Source organism: Mizuhopecten yessoensis, unplaced genomic scaffold (genome assembly GCF_002113885.1).
Source record: "Mizuhopecten yessoensis strain PY_sf001 unplaced genomic scaffold, ASM211388v2 scaffold1539, whole genome shotgun sequence".
NCBI lineage: Eukaryota > Metazoa > Mollusca > Bivalvia > Pectinida > Pectinidae > Mizuhopecten > Mizuhopecten yessoensis.
The window spans coordinates 361,387-381,839 of NW_018404097.1; the positions used below are offsets into that span (position 1 = coordinate 361,387).

A 20,453-nucleotide genomic window follows, 5' to 3' on the forward strand; every position below is an offset into this window, starting at 1 on the left:
CATAAAGGTCAACCCAACTCACATATCAAAGACAGTGGGGAGCAAAACCACAAACAAAAAATACTTTGGATCTTTACCAAATATAAACTATGGTCTACTCTTTGTTTCCTATTAATGGTGTGTCATAATAGTGGATATTACGAGGGATACTTTACAGAACCATTGCTTTCTCCTTGTGACCAAATGTGATATCAGAGAACTTTCATGGCCCATGGAGATCAAACATCGCCCAGTCTACAGAAAGGATCCTGATCATCATTGTAAACAAAGGCACTCATCGCAAAAGTTAGGCTTTGTATGTGGTGAAGGACAAAATGTTGCTCAGGATAGACCCTTGTTGACAAGAGAACATGGCCACTTACTAACATATACGCTTATTTAAGCCATATCATACACATTCTCTTTTGTATTCTCGGTCAATGATGGCGATTGTTTTGCTAGATTCCATTCTTTCCAAAATATTTATATCGGGCTGGAACTTCAGTCTTCTATATATCACAAATATCGTCGCTGCCACATATATATATATATATATATATAAAACGTGCCTTATAAATAACTTATTAACAATATTCACCACCAGACAGGGTAAGTCTGCCTCTTCAACACTAAACAGGTCCCTTAAGTTGATTATTTGATTACTTACTACGAGTATGGGGCCATCTAGATGGATTTTTACAACCATACAAGGCTATTTTGACTCCTACAGCCAGACAGATGCCTTTCATTTGACGGTTACCACCATACAGGTCTGTAAGTTGATTGTTTACCACCATACAGGTCTGTAGTTGATTGTTTACCACCATGCAGGTATGTAAGTTGATTGTTTACCACACATCAGGTCTGTAAGTTGATTGTTTACCACCATACAGCTAGGTCTGTAAGTTGATTGCTTACCACCATACAGGTCTGTTAGTTGATTGTTTTCGACCACACAGCTAGGTCTGTAAGTTGATTGTTTACCACCATACAGGTCTGTTAGTTGATTGTTTTCGACCATACAGCTAGGTCTGTAAGTTGATTGTTTACCACCATACAGGTCTGTAAGTTGATTGTTTACCACCATACAGCTAGGTCTGTAAGTTGATTGTTTACCACCATACAGCTAGGTATGTAAGTTGATTGTTTGCCACCATACATGTCTGTAAGTTGATTGTTTACCACCATACAGCTAGGTCTGTAAGTTGATTGTTTACAACCATACATGTCTGTTAGTTGATTGTTTACCACCATACAGCTAGGTCTATAAGTTGATTGTTTACCACCATACAGGTATGTAAGTTGATTGTTTACCATCATACAGCTAGGTCTGTAAGTTGATTGTTTACCACCATACAGCTAGGTCTGTAAGTTGATTGTTTACCACCTTACAGGTCTGTTAGTTGATTGTTTACCACATACAGCTAGGTCTATAAGTTGATTGTTTACCACCATACATGTATGTAAGTTGATTGTTTACCACCATACAGCTAGGTCTGTAAGTTGATTGTTTACCACCATACAGGTCTGTAAGTTGATTGTTTACCACCATACAGGTCTGTAAGTTGATTGTTTACCACCAGCCACGCCATTGCACTATCAGACAGAGTCCTGTCGTTAATGTTTAAAATAATGTTTGTGATGAGAATCTTTAAAACTTAAAAGCAAATTTGCCTTTTTGTCTTCAGATGCTTCGCTTGAATCTTATGCAAAGAATAACCTTCAATATTATTGGAAATAAATACTGCCATGTTACGCCTACCGCCTTAAACATTTTATACAATAGAAATACGATGATTTGTCAAGTTTGTGAATTTACACATGAATATTACATCGGACGTACAATGGAAAACAAATGTCTATGATATTAAAGTTCTTTCTAGATTCGTTTTATCAATAATTTTACCTTATTTTGTATAATTACTCACTTTTTGATCACAAAATGAAGAACAAGGAATGAAATGTTAATGAGAGGTTTTATTACACACGACACACATTAAAATATACCAAACTATTCCTATGGATTGTTTCAATTTTTTTTTATTTCGTGACGCAAATCCTTTGAACATATGTTATTATGGCACAAATCACCAATTATATATATAGTAGTTATTTAGAGACTTGGTGATAGTTTAGTATACAGCTACCATCACGTTATTTTAGGGTGATATATGTAACACCCAACACAGAGAGATATCGTCTCTTACTTAATCTCACTGACAAATAAGGTACTCGATACATGCTAAAATATAACTTAACACTCCACTACCCTAGTTCAGTTTCTTGATCACGTTTATTCACATGACCAACCAGATATACACTTGAAGCAAAACAGAGAAATAATTGATAACAGATTACAAAGAGAATGAGATTCATAAACAATATGTTATTAAAGCATTATCAACAAATACAATTATTTTATAACATTTTTTTTTGTTGAAAACAACAGTTCAAACTGTTCCTAGTTTGCGATATATCTGTCTTGGGTTTTAAAAAGTTAAGGTTTCGGATTTTTTAACACTGCAGTAACTACCGATTTCTGCTGCACAATGTGCAGATATTGCTCGTGTTATCCATCCACTTCCCGGCCGAACGTTATTATACATGAACTGTTGGATAATTGTATTTCTCATGTAAAGTTAAGTTGAATAAAAATATTGCTTCCTTTTATCGAGAAAAGTAATGTCACTTCGCTGAAAATAAGCGTTTGTCAATATTTTCACTTTTATCATATAAATTATATATATATAGATATATATATATATATATATATATATATATATTAAGGATGGTTTATTCTTTATGAATGTCTGACAGGATACTCTTATTTTCGTATTTTCGAGATTTAACTCCACACATATAAAAAGCATCCTTTGTTCTTCCACATGCTCTCCAAACACCAGTGAGTGATATCATTGTCTTGTTCTCTTCTATGTTTTATTTGGTCAGCTGTCGTCTTCAACAGTCTATAGAATTCTGCGAGGCCTTTTTTATAATCCTTTGTTGAAGTAAACCGTCTTTGGTGGGTTCGGGAGTGCTTCTAACTTCTTACGGACTTCTGCCTCTAAGCTGCTGACGTCCATAGAACTAAAAATAATAACGTAACTTAGTTTGAACCTTTGAATTCCAAGGAAACATTAACGAAAAATACAGATTATCGAAAGTGCATTACCGTTTAAAACATCACGGTGTATTTTCTCATTTTATCAATCCGATACATTGGAATACATTTATTTTTTGACAACAGTTACAAACCTTTTCTGTGGAAAAAGTGCGCAGCATAGAGGGGTAGCGAAGGCCAAACTGCATAAAACAAATTGTAGATCACTTAAAATGTGTCGGTAATTAATCGAGTATAAAGGCTAATTAAAACATAATACATATGTAGTAAACCGTGTCTGATGTCTGACGGCATTTATGACAGGTTTGAGTGAATTTAGATGTTACCAATATATATGTCGTTATTGTACTAACACGATATCGAGTTAAGAAAGGTGATTATCAGTATACAACACATACCTCGGTTTAATCATGGGTTTGTTATTAATTACATGACGATCGATTTAGGTAAGGAGTTCCTGTTATACTTACATAAAACCAACCAACATCACTTGAATAGGGGCATTCAACCAGGGAGCTCTCTATAAATGAAACAGCGATACAAATAGTTACACTACAATTACAGCAGTGATGTTATGATAATGCATAAGGCTCAATTCAGATTTTTAAAAATAATCACATAAAGATGCAAAATTTCTGTCTTTAAGAAATTGTTGTCAATATTTATTACTCCGATTCTGTCACAAAAGATCTCTTCGCAAATTGAAAGGTTAGTTTAATGTGTAAAACCACAGATAAATGGAGTATTACTTCGTGTGATACACATATCCTCGGGCTAGAATGTGAACCAGTAGACTGTTGTATTAGCATTTAGTTTTTGTAAAGACAATTCAATGTTCTATAAAATAGCACATACCTTCATCAGGGCCTTTTTGTCCAGCTGATTCATAACGAGGGGAGGTATAACTAAAACAAGAAAATAATAAGTTGTCTGTCTCTGGCCGCACAGTAGTACAAAATGAATAACAATTGCTAGTCACCTCACCGACTTGTATACAGGTTAAGCACAATGTGCTTTATTTCAACCTCGATTGTGGAAACGGTTATCATAGAATCTTTTTTCCTATATATCAACCGGTCGCTTAATATCTAAGCAACGCGTTCGTGATTTACACATTGCTCAGCCACTTTAATTGGTTTAAATCCTTAACTTTCGACCGTGTCGGTTGATTATGCCGTGTGTTTTTGTTGTCACTACCCCCGTTCCCGTTATGAGGACGTGACAACGTTGACCTAGATTGCATGCATGGTGACGTCAAAGAAGAAGAAGACGATTACCCTCCTGGAACACCTGGTCTTATTGGACTTTTTTCAAGGGTCTCCTTGTAAATATTTCCATTGTTCATATTGTGCCCTCGTGTTAATCATTTTGAGTTAGAATATGGTTTTGTTGACCATACGGTAGGAATCTATTTGAGTCTTTTATGTTTGTCTTCGTGTCCTTCGATTACAGATATTCAAAATGGATGCTGAGATTTTACAAGTGTTTAGGTTAAGGATTTTTTCTGAATTTATCTTTTTTTTGGGGGGGGGGGGAAGGAGGGGGTAACGTCCTCGCAACAGCCTTGGTCATATGAGAACGGGTTGAATTGATTAAAAACGAACAATACTAATAAAATTAGGTAAAATAACTTAATTATGTTGCTGCTGCCAAAACATTGTGATTGTTTGTATATCATCATATCATCAGGAAAAGAGGGGTTAGAAAGAAGCAACTTAACTAACTTTAATTTCAGAAACATGATGTATAATAGTCACTCGTCGATGAACCCATATGCATATAGTATCTTTAGAATATCGAAGAAGGACGTACTTATCTAAAATTTTAGTATGCAAATAACCAGAGTAATACTCTTTTATTTATCATATTACCATTTTGTCCAATTAGGACTCATTAGTAGTGCTAAAGATCAAAATAATTGAAATCTATATCCAAAGACTTCCGAAAAAAATGTAGAAATACATATTATTGTAATATATCAAATAATCATGTCGTTACTGTAAAGATGGGCATTTAGTAATTAGATTTGTACGGCCCCTTTCTATTTAGCTTGTTTTTGTTAGGTGCAATATATACTTCAATTTTCAATCATATTTTGTCGCTATTATATTAAGTGCGATTTAAAATTAAATTTTCGCTAGAAACAGACCCATTGTAACAACAGTAATTGGGGCCTGGTCACACTAGCAGTGGGACAACACTAGAGATGGGATAACCTTAACAGTTGACAATGTCTGTTTCCGGATAAAACAATTCAAATAAGGGAACAAATCAATAACATATTTCTGCCAGAGCTGCTACTCCCTCCTGAAACTGAATCCTTCCAATCAAACAAATACGTGTATTATCATTTTGACAAAAAAATGAAGGACATATATGTTAAATTGCTAGTAGGAGCCACCTTTAAAAATGTGTGAGAAACCACGACTTGTAGCCATCCCAACCAAGGTTTTACGACTAGCCGCGGAATAAATTGCATAAGAAAACATTTGTTTTATGTTTTCAAAGTGGCAATAAGCTGTAGAAAAAAATGAGTAACAATATCGGTTGACCTTTTGTCATCAACATTTGGCTTCACTCACCCGTGGTGGACATTGTTATGATTATTATAAAGACGATACTCTATCATGGCGTACGTTACTACGATAGTCCTAGAAACAATCATTCATCCATAACAGGCGTTGTTAAGGGTATCATGGGAACGATAAGCAACCGTAACATGTGTTCCTATGGGTATACCAGAAACGATCACTCACCCATAACAGGCGTAGGTATGTGTACCTCAGATATTATCACTCACCTATAAAAGGCGTAGCCATAAGTACCTCAGATATTATCACTCACCCAAAACAGGCGTAGCTATGAGTACCTCAGAGATTATCACTCACCCATAACAGGCGTAGCTATGAGTACCTCAGAGATTAACACTCACCCATAACAGGCGTAGCTATGAGTACCAGAGAGATTATCAATCACCAAAAACAGGCGTAATTATGAGTACCTCAGAGATTATCACTCACCCATAACATGCGTAGTTATGAGTACCTCAGATAGTATTACCCACCCATAACAGGCGTAGCTATGAGTACCTCAGAGATTATCACTCACCCATAACAGGAGTAGCTATGAGTACCTCAGAGATTATCATTCACCTATAACAGGCGTAGCTATAAGTACCTCAGAGACTATCACTCACTCATAACAGGCGTAGCTATAAGTACCTCAGAGATAATCACTCACCCATAACAGGCGTAGCTATCAGTATCCTAGAGATTATCACTCACCCATAACAGGCGTAGCTATGAGTACCACAGAGATTACTACATACTTCCCACCTCTCACAATGGAAAAGTGTGGGCAATAAATCACTTGCTACCACAGTCCACTGCACACATAATCCCCTTTCAAGGCCAATCATGATTACATGACCATGAAAGGGGGTGTGCCCAGTGGACTGTGGCCACAAATGCTGTAAGAAAGGGGAGATAATAAATCAGTGAGTAACGATGAAGTCAATACAGTAGAGGATAAACTTAGTTGACACATTTCAAATAAGGGGAAAAAATGAAAGTTAAAAATGGTAATTTCATGACTGATAAACACAAACAGATTTCCTTATCACGTGAGAGGATAAGCATTTCCCGGAAAAGTTTATAATCTTAATGAGCTGTTCCTATATACAAAATTGCACATTCAAATATACCATTCATTGAAAGAACTGGAATTCCTTAGGGATTGATAAACCGTTACATTGTGTATATGAAAATGGTTTCAATATCCTGTACCTTTGCCACATCTTGAAAATTAAACTGAAAATGTAGTCAGAAATTCAACATTGTTTCCCGTATTTTGAACAGACACTCCTTACCTTCCCTGACACTGGACCTGGATAGTAATCCAAAATCCATTATGAAGGATACACTCAGACTGGGCTATTGAGAATCTTACCTGGTTATGATTAGTACTCACTCACATAGGTACATGTAAACTATCTGCAGTGTAGGGTAGGTAAAAAGATTGTCCAGGTGAACATTTTTTACTCAACTTTTCTGTTCTGTTCGAGTTGGGAAGCATGCAGTAAGCCAGTTATTGCATGATTTCTCGTCACTCGGGACTTATTACACACTCGCATCGCTCGGGTGTAATAAATCCCTTGTCACTCGAAAACCATGCAATAACCATTACTTATCACTCACCCATAACAGGCGTAGCTATGAGTACCTCAGAGATTATCACTCACCCATAACAGGCGTAGCTATGAGTATCCTAGAGACCACCACCATGCCTATGGCCTTTCTGGCAGCCGTCTTTGATGTCAGATCTAGGTCATTCCTGTCCTGATCCATTAAGGCGATCCCTTCCATCAGTTCCCTATAGGAGGAATTATATCTTTAGTTATCAAAAGCAGAGTTTTCACCACTAAAATTACCTTTTATCCCTTGTGTCTCATCTTGAAATTAGACTCATTTAGTGGGCTATTAAATGACGTTAATCTAAAAAATAAGTACAATTATTTGTCACGAAAATCACCCTTAACAGTGTCAGCATTTCCCTGTATGTCACAAATAACAGGAATAAAAATCAGATTCACTTATCGTATTTGTTAAAACTATATACTTCAAGCATCAATGTATCGCTCAGAATACACAAAGTCGAAAATGGGATATCTTAAACTTTCCCTGATTATTTGCTTGACACTTCACCTAATGTTATCCTCTAACAATACCTCTACCCATACAATGACCTGTGGTCCTCACCCGCTCCTCATACACGGAATGTTATCCTCTAACGATACCTCTACCCATACAATGACCTGTGGTCCTCCCCTGCTCCTCATACACGGAATGTTAACCTCTAACAATTCCTCTATCCATACAATGACCTGTGGTCCTCACCCGCTCCTCATACACGGAATGTTATCCTCTAACAAGACCTCTACCCATACAATGACCTGTGATGCTCATCTGCTCCTCATACACGGAATGTTATCTTCTAACAATACCTCTACCTCTACCCATACAATGACCTGTGGTCCTCTCCTGCTCCTCATACACGGAATGTTAACCTCTAACAATTCCTCTATCCATACAATGACCTGTGGTCCTCACCCGCTCCTCATACACGGAATGTTATCCTTTAACAATACCTCTACCCATACAATGGCCTGTGGTCCTCACCTGCTCCTCATACATCCTCATACACGGAATTTTATCCTCTAACAATGCCTCTACCCATACAATGACCTGTGGTCCTCACCTGCTACTCATACACGGAATGTTATCCTCTAACGATACCTCTACCCATACAATGACCTGATATCTTAAACTTTCCCTGATTATTTGCTCGACACTTCACCTAATGTTATCCTCTAACAATACCTCTCCCCATACAATGGCCTGTGGTGCTCACCTGCTCCTCATACAATGAATGTTATCCTCTAACAATACCTCTCCCCATACAATGGCCTGTGGTGCTCACCTGCTCCTCATACAATGAATGTTATCCTCTAGCAATACCTCTACCCATACAATGACCGGTGGTCCTCACCTGCTCCTCATACATCCTCATACACGGAATTTTATCCTCTAACAATGCCTCTACCCATACAATGACCTGTGGTCCTGACCTGCTCCTCATACAATGAATGTTGTCCTCTAACAATACCTCTACCCATAAAATGACCTGTGATGCTCACCTGCTCCTCAAACACGGAATGTTATCCTCTAACAATTCCTCTACCCATACAATGACCTGTGGTCCTCTCCTGCTCCTCATACACGGAATGTTATCCTTTAACAATACCTCTACCCATACAATGAGCTGTGGTCCTCACCTGCTCCTCATACACCGAATGTTATCCTCTAACAATACCTCTTCCCATACAATGACCTGTGGTCCTCACCTGCTACTCATACACGGAATGTTATCCTCTAACAAGACCTCTACCCATACAATGACCTGTGATGCTCACCTGCTCCTCATACTCGGAATGTTATCCTCTAACAATACCTCTTCCCATACAATGACCTGTGGTCCTCACCCGCTCCTCATACACGGAATGTTATCCTCTAACGATACCTCTACCCATACAATGACCTGATATCTTAAACTTTCCCTGATTATTTGCTCGACACTTCACCTAATGTTATCCTCTAACAATACCTCTACCCATACAATGACCTGTGTTCCTCACCTGCTCCTCATACACGGAATTTTATCCTCTAACAATACCTCTACCCATACACTGACCTGTGGTCCTCACCTGCTCCTCATGCACGGAATGTTATCCTCTAACAATACCTCTACCCATACAATTACCTGTGGTCCTCACCTGCTCCTCATACACGGAATGTTATCTTCTAACAATACCTCTACCCATACAATGACCTGTGGTGCTCACCTGCTCCTCATACACGGAATGTTAACCTCTAACAATTCCTCTATCCATACAATGACCTGTGGTGCTCACCTGCTCCTCACACACGGAATGTTATCCTCTAACAATACCTCTTACCATACAATGACCTGTGGTCCTCACCTGCTCCTCATACCATGAATGTTATCCTCTAACAATACCTCTACCCATACACTGACCTGTGGTCCTCACCTGCTCCTCATGCACGGAATGATATCCTTTAACAATACCTCTACCCATACAATTACCTGTGGTCCTCAGCTGCTCCTCATACACGGAATGTTATCTTCTAACAATACCTCTACCCATACAATGACCTGTGATCCTCACCTGCTCCTCATACACGGAATGTTAACCTCTAACAATACCTCTAGCCATACAATGATCTGTGGTCCTCACCTGCTCCTCATACAAGGAATGTTATCCTCTAACAATACCTCTACCCATGCAATGACCTGTGGTGCTCACCTGCTCCTCATCCACGGAATGTTAACCTCTAACAATACCTCTATCCATACAATGATCTGTGGTCCTCACCTGCTCCTCATACAAGGAATGTTATCCTCTAACAATACCTCTACCCATGCAATGACCTGTGGTCCTCACCTGCTCCTCATACAATGAATGTTATCCTCTAACAATCCCTCTACCCATACAATGACCTGTGGTCCTCCCCTGCTCCTCATACAATGAATGTTATCCTCTAACAATACCTCTACCCATACACTGACCTGTGGTCCTCACCTGCTCCTCAGGCACGGAATGTTATCCTCTAACAATACCTCTACCCATGCAATGACCTGTGGTCCTCACCTGCTCCTCATGCACGGAATGATATCCTTTAACAATACCTCTACCCATACAATTACCTGTGGTCCTCAGCTGCTCCTCATACACGGAATGTTATCTTCTAACAATACCTCTACCCATACCATGACCTGTGGTGCTCACCTGCTCCTCATACACGGAATGTTATCCTCTTACAATACCTCTACCCATACAATGACCTGTGGCCCTCACCTGCTCCTCATACACGGAATGTTATCATCTAACAATACCTCTACCCATACAATGACCTGTGGTCCTCCCCTGCTCCTCATACAATGAATGTTATCCTCTAACAATCCCTCTACCCATACAATGACCTGTGGTCCTCCCCTGCTCCTCATACAATGAATGTTATCCTCTAACAATACCTCTACCCATACACTGACCTGAGGTCCTCACCTGCTCCTCATGCACGGAATGTAATCCTCTAACAATACCTCTACCCATACAATTACCTGTGGTCCTCAGCTGCTCCTCATACACGGAATGTTATCTTCTAACAATACCTCTACCCATACAATGACCTGTGATCCTCACCTGCTCCTCATACACGGAATGTTATCCTCTTACAATACCTCTACCCATACAATGACCTGTGGCCCTCACCTGCTCCTCATACACGGAATGTTATCTTCTAACAATTCCTCTACCCATACAATGACCTGTGTTCCTCACCTGCTCCTCATACACGGAATTTTATCCTCTAACAATACCTCTACCCATACACTGACCTGTGGTCCTCACCTGCTCCTCATGCACGGAATGATATCCTTTAACAATACCTCTACCCATACAATTACCTGTGGTCCTCAGCTGCTCCTCATACACGGAATGTTATCTTCTAACAATTCCTCTACCCATACAATGACCTGTGTTCCTCACCTGCTCCTCATACACGGAATTTTATCCTCTAACAATACCTCTACCCATACACTGACCTGAGGTCCTCACCTGCTCCTCATGCACGGAATGTAATCCTCTAACAATACCTCTACCCATACAATTACCTGTGGTCCTCAGCTGCTCCTCATACACGGAATGTTATCTTCTAACAATTCCTCTACCCATACAATGACCTGTGTTCCTCACCTGCTCCTCATACACGGAATTTTATCCTCTAACAATACCTCTACCCATACACTGACCTGTGGTCCTCACCTGCTCCTCAGGCACGGAATGTTATCCTCTAACAATACCTCTATCCATACAATGACCTGTGGTGCTCACCTGCCCCTCATACACGGAATGTTATCCTCTAACAATACCTCTTACCATACAATGACCTGTGGTCCTCACCTGCTCCTCATACCATGAATGTTATCCTCTAACAATACCTCTACCCATGCAATGACCTGTGGTGCTCACCTGCTCCTCATCCACGGAATGTTAACCTCTAACAATACCTCTACCCATACAATGACCTGTGGTCCTCCCCTGCTCCTCATACACGGAATGTTAACCTCTAACAATACCTCTAGCCATACAATGATCTGTGGTCCTCACCTGCTCCTCATACAAGGAATGTTATCCTCTAACAATACCTCTACCCATGCAATGACCTGTGGTCCTCACCTGCTCCTCATACACGGAATGTTGATACAGTTGGCGGCGGCTACAGCGGCAAAGGGTACGAATCTGGCCACCATAGGACCCAGGTTCTGAAAGATTAAATAACATTTAGTATTTTAATTATTAACCAAAACAACAACACAAGTGAGTGATTTTTGGTGTGCTACAGTAAAGCTGAAAAATAAGTGAGTTTTTTTATATATCTATTTCTATATTTTTGAAGCACACAGCTAACAAACAAATCAAACGTGAAACATGTAGCTACAGGTGCTGCAGTGCTACCTAAAACCTGTATACCAAATTTAAGCCGTTTTTTACATGTGATTTACAATCATAACCGTTCAACGTACTTATGTTTATAATCCTTATTTTTAAAGCACTAACATTGAAGATTTGAAGAAAAAAATGTCATATTCGTCTGTTCTGTTGTTAAGTGCAGAACACACGGACAAACTGAATAACAAGACCAATACATTGTAAAAGGAATCATTCTGATTGGAAATCCAAACTGGGCATCACATGTTTAAGAGTTATAACTTATAGCAAGTTTGAAACTGAATCTTTCAGATTGGAAGACGAAAACAAATCCACTAACACACAAAAGCAAGGAAGAAAAATAACCTATTAGCTAATTAGGGTTAATAGAAATAAAACATTGTGATATAAATGTAGATTGAATATATCATATTGGAATGGAATTGTGTTTTTGTAGTGCGAATACTGGCATATGTATAGAACAATTCAGGGGACATATGTGTGCTATGTATTAGCTTTTTCTCTTGATGTCTATCTATATATATAAGATTAGATAATTTAATCATGGTCGAAATGAGTATAAAATTGGAACCATCAAGTAGCATGTGTCGGTCTTCTATATTTACATATATTTAACACAGATTGGGTATCAGTCGATGATAAATGTAATGATTACATAAATTATCACCGAATCTATTATTTTGCATAAAAATGACTTTGATCTAAGGAAAAAGGACCATATTATAGTACATGTACTGGACTCCTACCTTCACTAGACTTTTAATCCACAGAGCCGTGCCTACGGCGCCGCTGGTACCCAGTACATAGGACATGGCCAGCTGTCTGTAAGTAGGTGTACAGGAAATGATACAATAGTTTTAGTTTTGAAAATTATTTTATGGCGTGTGTCACACGCAGAACGTTTAATGAAAAAGTCATTAAAAAGGGAAAAAGAACAATTACAATGATCGTTTCATGATAGTTATAGCCATACCATAAAAATGCTCTCAGAAAACAAATTGCGATAAAGTGGTAACACCGAGTTAAATCATACAGTCTTGTTAAATTTATACCAATTTTTTTTCAAAACAATCAAAACAAAATTAGGAATGAGGATATTTTTCTCTCATGAATGAATAAAATAAGCGTTTCCAAAGAAAGAATAATTTATTTGAAAATATGCAAAAAGTGGGATCGTAGTATATATACACAAACATGGTTGAGAAATTTGAAGGTTTTAAAAAATTCCAACGATAGGTCCATTTATTTACACCAGGGAGGGACATTAAACGACGAGTAGTAAACGGCAACAGGGAAAGCCATGGACATAAGAAAGGTATTTAGGACATCTGGCACAGATAACTTCACAGATAATAACAAAGGTTATAACCCAGGAACGACAGCAAATTTGGAAGAGAATGTGTCAAAGCGGGACATTCTGGACCAGATGGTGTCAGATGGCCATTATAGGCCATTACCTGTCGGAGACGTTACTTCCGGCCTTGTTGCTATAATTTACTACGGAATTGTAGGATTGGTTCATCCACTGCCAAAATATGATTGCTGGAGTCGTTCTGGAACATATCATTATTAGCTTCAATAAATTGTTCAATACTTGATAAAAGAACAACTTTATTTCACAAGACAATACTTACAACATTCTAAGTACAAGTGAAAATAGGAAAATTGGAGGCAAAAGAAATTAACAATTTCATAGACAAAACACTCAATAAACCAACTAGTGAGTGATTTCACAAGTGGCCTTACACATACACGATTGTAGTACCATAAAAGAAATGAGTCGCTCAACACTGTACACCTATAAAGACACCATATTTAAACAATAGCGGGTAAAGTAAATGTTGTAGTAGCGACGTGTTATACCAAGTTGATTAACATACCGTAAGGATGTACTCCTCTGAGAGGTTAACAAACTCACGTACCTTTTTCTAATATGTATTTTTGGGAAAGGAGTTAATGACATAGTAGAATATGCAAAACAATATGTATGACTGTGTGTTTGTGCTATGAATACAATACAATACAACATACAATATCTTTCATGTGTGTTATCCTAAATATTAATGTTTGCACGATTGATGAGAATAGTAATTTCGTCTCAATTATGGATGCGGAATTTTATGAACTCATGTTTTTCCCCAGAAAGGTAATTTTGGTTACCCGTACCACTTATTTTAAATGCAAAATGCAAAATGATTGAGTGATACAAAAAGTCCTAATATTGAACTTTTTTTATATTCAATGGATCAAAATAAAATGTGTGTTCCTCCTAAAACCGACAAAAACCTTTTGGGGGTCAGTGTGCTTATTTGTTTGCCATATTTTTTTGTGGTATTTTTCTTTTTCAGGGAAGAATCAAAAGAGTTTCAGTTCAATTAAATAGGTTATCAAATTCCAATATTGTATAATTGTTACGTTATTGCTTATTATTTCATAATATTGAGTATTTAAAACTTGAACAGCAAAAATCAACTTGCTACATAAACAATTGTGACACAATGACACTTTAAGTGATAAATCTAATGTATGAAATGTATATTGTGCATAGAGGGAAAAATTACAATTTTTGGGAGTTATCCTAATGACTGCCTAACTTGTCATTAAAACTATATAACATTATGCAAGCAATAGGTATACAATTTTTTACTCATTTTTCAGATGCATGCTTGCTTTTAAATTGATGACCTTTTCAATTTTATACAAACCCGGTACACTAAATCAAAACGAAATTTAAACGTGATTTAAACCTCAGAAGAGTACATCTATAAAGCCAAATATAGCCATTTCATATTGTAGGTACAAAGTCTTATGCTAAAGATACTTAACATAAAGCATCCATACTTGTGAAATGCTAGCATACATCCCGTTATGGACATGTTCATAGGGACCTGTGAAGACATACGGCCGAACAGAACCATCTTCTCGTTTGTCACCGGGTGGAATGCTGAGTCGTATAGGTGCTTGGCTCGCCAAAGATCATTCTCTGTAAGGCCGTTAATGCGTTCACCATTTCTACATAAAAACGGGAAAGGCGTATTTCAGAAGTACAGGATTGTTTTAAATAGACAGGTTCTTAATACAAATCCTGAACAAATGACATGTTATATAAGAATTGAACGGAATTATTTTCCGCTGGTATTTAAACAAATCGGTTACAAACGTATTCCATGAAACTCGCTAGGTCTTCATGGTAAATATGTATGCAACCGGTTTGCGTTTATACCGGCAAGAATATTGAAAAAATGCCACTCAATCCTTATATTTACATTATAATTTTTCAGTTATTATGCGTCGTCATTGCAAACGAGATTCTTTGAAAACAGCCTAATGTCACCAAAGTGCTTCTAACGTGTTAATGGAGGCGGAAGTAAAAACTTCAAAATGATGCTGATCCAATTGCGTCCATAGCCTTATGAACGCAATTTCTTATAGTAATGCTTATAGGGGATTTTTCAGTGGGAATGTAAATATAGGATAATAAACGATGCTGACTAATAGGTTCATTTTGCAGGAAAAGAAAATGTATGCAATAATGTAATATTAGTGCAAAATAATGAACCCATTAAAAACAAAACATATCAATGAGAATGCTTTTTTATGTCTATTATCGATATGAAATAAAACTTTTTCACAGCCGGCATTATCATGTTTTCATTAACAAGTACTCAAAGTATTGTCAATGTGATCTATATCTTAATTAACAGGTACTCAGGTGTAAGATATCACAGTGATGTAACCTTTATAACCAGGTACTCAGGTGTAAGGTATCACAGTGACGTACACCTTTATAGCCAGGTACTAAGGTGTAAGGTATCACAGTGACGTACACCTTTATAACCAGGTACTAAGGTGTAAGGTATCACAGTGACATACACCTTTATAACATGGTACTCAGGCGTAAGGTATCACAGTGACGTACAGCTTTATAACATGGTACTAAGGTGTAAGGTATCACTGTGACGTACACCTTTATAACATGGTACTCAGGTGGTAGGTATCACAGTGACATACACCTTTATACTTCATAACATGGTACTCGGGTGTAAGGTATCACAGTGACGTATACCTTTATAACCAGGTACTCAGGCGTTAGGTATCACAGTGACGTACACCTTTATAACCAGGTACTCAGGCGTAAGGTATCACAGTGACATACGCCTTTATAACATGGTACTCAGGTGTTAGGTATCACAGTGACGTACACCTTTATAACATGGTACTCAGGTGGTAGGTATCACAGTGACATACACCTTTATAACATGGGACTCAGGAGTTAGGTATCACTGTGACATACACCTTTATAACCAGGTACTCAGGCGTTAGGTATCACAGTGACGCACACCTTTATAACCAGGTACTCAGGTGTAAGGTATCACTGTGACGTACACCTGTATAACCTGTTACTAAGGTGTAAGGTATCACTGTGATGTACACCTTTATAACATGGTACTAAGGTGAAAGGTATCACAGTGACGTACACCTTTATAGCCAGGTACTACGGCGTAAGGTATCACAGTGCCGTCCACCTTTATAACCAGGTACTCAGGCGTTAGGTATCACAGTGACGTACAGCTTTATAACATGGTACTAAGGTGTAAGGTACCACAGTGACGTACACCTTTATAACCAGGTACTCAGGCGTTAGGTATCACAGTGACGTACACCTTTATAACCAGGTACTCAGGTGTAAGGTATCACAGTGACGTACACCTTTATAACCAGGTACTCGGGTGTAGGGTATCACTGTACCGTACACCTTTATAACCTGCTTCTCAGGTGTAAGGTATCACTGTGGCGTACACCTGTATAACCAGGTACTCAGGTGTAAGGTATCACTGTGACGTACACCTTTATAACCTGGTACTAAGGTGTAAGGAATCACTGTGACGTACACCTTTATAACATGGTACTCAGGCGTAAGGTATCACAGTGACATACTCCTTTATACTTTATAACATGGTACTCGGGTGTAAGGTATCACAGTGACGTGCACCTTTATAACCAGGTACTCGGGGGTAGGGTATCACTGTACCGTACCCCTTTATAACCTGCTTCTCAGGGGTAAGGTATCACTGTGGCGTACACCTGTATAACCTGGTACTCAGGTGTACAATCACTGTGATACCTTACACCCGAGTACCTTATATATATATATATATATATAAGGTACTCGGGTGTAAGGTATCACAGTGATGTACACCTTTATAACCAGGTACTCGGGTGTAGGGTATCATTGTAACGTACACCTTTATAACCAGGTACCCAGGTGTAAGGTGTGATTGCGGCGTACACAATTATTAACAGTTATTTAAGAGTAAGATGTAAATTTGACCTACACCTTTATGATTAACTAGGTTATCAGATGTTATAAGTGATTGCGGTCTAGATTATCATTACCAGATGCTATGTTACGAAGTGCCACTGAGATCTACACCCTTTGAACAAGTAGTTACTTACTGATGTAAGGTTACCTTATGTCTTGTTCACTGTTAAAAGAGTATTTGCCAATAGGATTTGAGCACAACATGTGCTGACACAGGTAATCTTTTTATAAAGCATGTGACTTTATGAACATCCGCGAACGTTACATCAGCGTTTTACGTACCTGTTGTTACCTGTACAGTATATGTCTTACCTGTACCGGACTACAATGGACTTAGCGTGCTCCAGCTGTTGGTTGGTGGCCAGTAGGTTAAGGGGGTTGGTGGTGATGAAGAAATGCCTAGCTCGTCCTCCATACGTGTTCTGGTCATACCTAGGCTCACTGATGTTAACTCTGGGTTGTTCTATACTCATCCTGACTGTCGATCGTAGCTATCTGTCTGCGTCTACAGGTGTGTTACATACTCAATCTTACCACGTGTGCCAAGATAAAAACCATGCAAATGAAACTTTTCTGATAGGATTGAAAAATGAACGGCAGGTTCTGTAGTACTTATTCCATTGTGTATATATTAAATACACGTGTGTTTACATGTGTGTACACAAAACACGTACACTACCATTCTCTCGATCACAATATGACCTGTCGATCGTTTATGTTCTGGCTCATAGCCAGAGTGTATTTATACTTAATTACTATTCCTTCTGAGAACTCAACCGTGTAGGCTATATATATAAACTCTAACAGCAACGAACGATAACTCATATTTTATCAAATAGCATGTAAACAATATACGTTTTGGTAAAAAAAATCAGAAAATTAAATAAGACATTTCGTAAGTTGTATACATATTGCTGTCAAGGTATAGTTTGGCTAATACTTTTAGTACAGGTTAAAACCTTTATCTCTTTGTATATTTTATATTTTGTGAAAGTAAAATTAAAGTTAAATCCCAATAATCATGAGATGTGTCTATTTCTGATAAATATACGTCGTCATTATACTAATGTTAGGCTATTCGATACCTACAATGTATAACACTCACTATGGCAGACTGATATGTACAATGCAGTTCAATGTTAACTTAAATAACTGTAAAGTTAGTATTCTTTATCTTTATTATATACATTACATTAAAAATACTTTATTGAATTCATGTTAAACAAAATAAACAAGAAACCATTGAACCTGTACAAAATACTGTTATTTAGACATGTACAAACCACATAAAACATAGTGTACTAACCAAAATGTCAACAAATCAGTTCATTCATGTCATACGTATATATTTAACATTAATCAAAACTTGTCCAAGGTAAACAGATGTTGCTTAATACAAAAATATGTGAAGTAGATACATACTAAATAAAATATATAAAAACACTTACCTTAAGTTTATGTCATCAGCAGCCGTGTAGGTACGTGATTGTGCAGAGAAAGCTAGCTAGTGCCACTGTACTGGATTCCAATCTGGTTTAAATTGTCCTGTTGGCAAGTTCTGTTGAAGCAATTCATTGAAAACAAATGACGCCCTATGAAATTGTTTGTCTTAAATTTCTCTATGCTATTTTTGGCATTCCACGAACTAGGCCATTTTCGTTCATTACAATGTCACTTGTGGTACCTATATATATATATATATATATATATATATATATATATTGATTCACGTATGGTGAAACAAATAGAAAAAACAAATCGTGCTGTTCTGTCAAGTAAAACGAGTGATTATTATATATACTGATACATGTGTGCAACGGTATCTTGGCAATTTTCAGAGAAGGAATAAGACCGACTTAGTGTTTTGTCACCAATAGTTTATCTTTTACAACTGTGTCGGTATAAAATTAATTACTGGTTTAACTTATAACTACTGTATACCATTTCCTTACAATACATCTGGTCTATTTTTCAGTTACTATTGATAAAAGCATCTTACCTTTTCTTTTGATATACATAATATATAGATTGTGAAACTAAAGCTCTATATATAGAACTCAATAAGAATGAGATGTCTCCATTTATGAAAAATGTCCATTAACCTACGAAATACTTTACTGAATAGGAAATTAACAGTACTTTCATGTGTCATACATCTGTAAGTTACGTCTTTTAACAAACGTTGTAGACTGAAACGAACAAAACCCGATATATTTTATAATACATTAAATAGTCTGTACAAAATAATTTGAATACTTACCTCAAAACAATGAAGTTAACGGTCAGGCAGAGACGTGGCTATAAAGGGGAAACAAGCTACATGTATTTGTCACTGTACAGAAATCCAATCTGGTCTAAAATCGAACACACGTAAGCATTTGTTGTGCCTATAATGCGTTGTAATATTTCTCGGTAAATTTGCATTGACCGGTTAATGCCTGTTACATGGTTAGCAGCCTGATTTCTTTTCTTGTGTTTTATCAATTAACTTATTGCTCTGAGATACTATTTTGCATTACATAAAACAGGTCACTTCCGTCCCTAACATCATGGCCCTGTCATAATAATAGATCAGATTGATCTTTATTTAAGTTGTAGGGGGTACATAAGAAAAGGAAAAGTTTAAACAACCGTGTCAACACATTAGAGAACCGAGGAAACACTAAAACAAAGTAAAAAGAGAACATTTTACTGAACTTTAGCATACTTTATCCACTAAGGACTCATTCATGGTAAAAAAAGGTCAACGGAATGAAAATCCACTTACAAGATGATTCGAAACAACTGTAGATATATAGAAAAGGAGAAGGGTTCAAATGTTACCCTTTATAACATTACAAAAATGTACAGCTGTTAACTACAGGTGATTGCTTTACACCTGTATTTCATTAAAGCCATTCCAGAGTATATTCCAGCTATAAGATCACGGTGATGAATGCAAA

The 20,453-nt window shown here is 37.5% G+C and overlaps 1 protein-coding gene across 2 annotated transcripts; it reads right to left on the bottom strand.

The window, feature by feature from the left end:
- Positions 1-1,944: 1,944 nt before the first annotated feature.
- Positions 1,945-19,858, bottom strand: LOC110464460 (sideroflexin-1-like). Of its 2 annotated transcripts, none has more exons than XM_021519700.1 (12): positions 19,772-19,858; positions 18,960-19,069; positions 17,824-18,016; positions 15,030-15,200; positions 13,646-13,741; positions 12,935-13,010; positions 11,916-12,001; positions 7,341-7,471; positions 3,956-4,005; positions 3,571-3,620; positions 3,235-3,282; positions 1,945-3,066 (listed from the first exon to the last, which is right to left on the bottom strand). In XM_021519700.1, the coding sequence occupies exons 3-12, from the start codon at positions 17,982-17,984 to the stop codon at positions 2,970-2,972; spliced, it is 966 nt and encodes a 321-aa protein (XP_021375375.1). In that variant the 5' UTR covers positions 17,985-18,016; positions 18,960-19,069; positions 19,772-19,858; the 3' UTR covers positions 1,945-2,969. The 2 variants fall into 2 exon arrangements, with proteins under 2 accessions (XP_021375375.1, XP_021375381.1); XM_021519706.1 differs by having other exon boundaries at positions 17,824-18,040.
- Between the last annotated feature and the right edge of the window lie 595 nt (positions 19,859-20,453).

Bases quoted from the DNA above. Each gene is read 5' to 3' on its own strand.
- LOC110464460 (XM_021519700.1), bottom strand. From the start codon at position 17,984: ATGAGTATAGAACAACCCAGAGTTAACATCAGTGAGCCTAGGTATGAC. The intron at 4,006-7,340 runs GTGAGTGATAAT...TTCTTGTTTTAG, and splicing joins CATAGCTACGCCTGTTATGG to TTATACCTCCCCTCGTTATG. The intron at 3,621-3,955 runs GTATGTGCTATT...TTTCATTTATAG, and splicing joins ACAAAAAGGCCCTGATGAAG to AGAGCTCCCTGGTTGAATGC.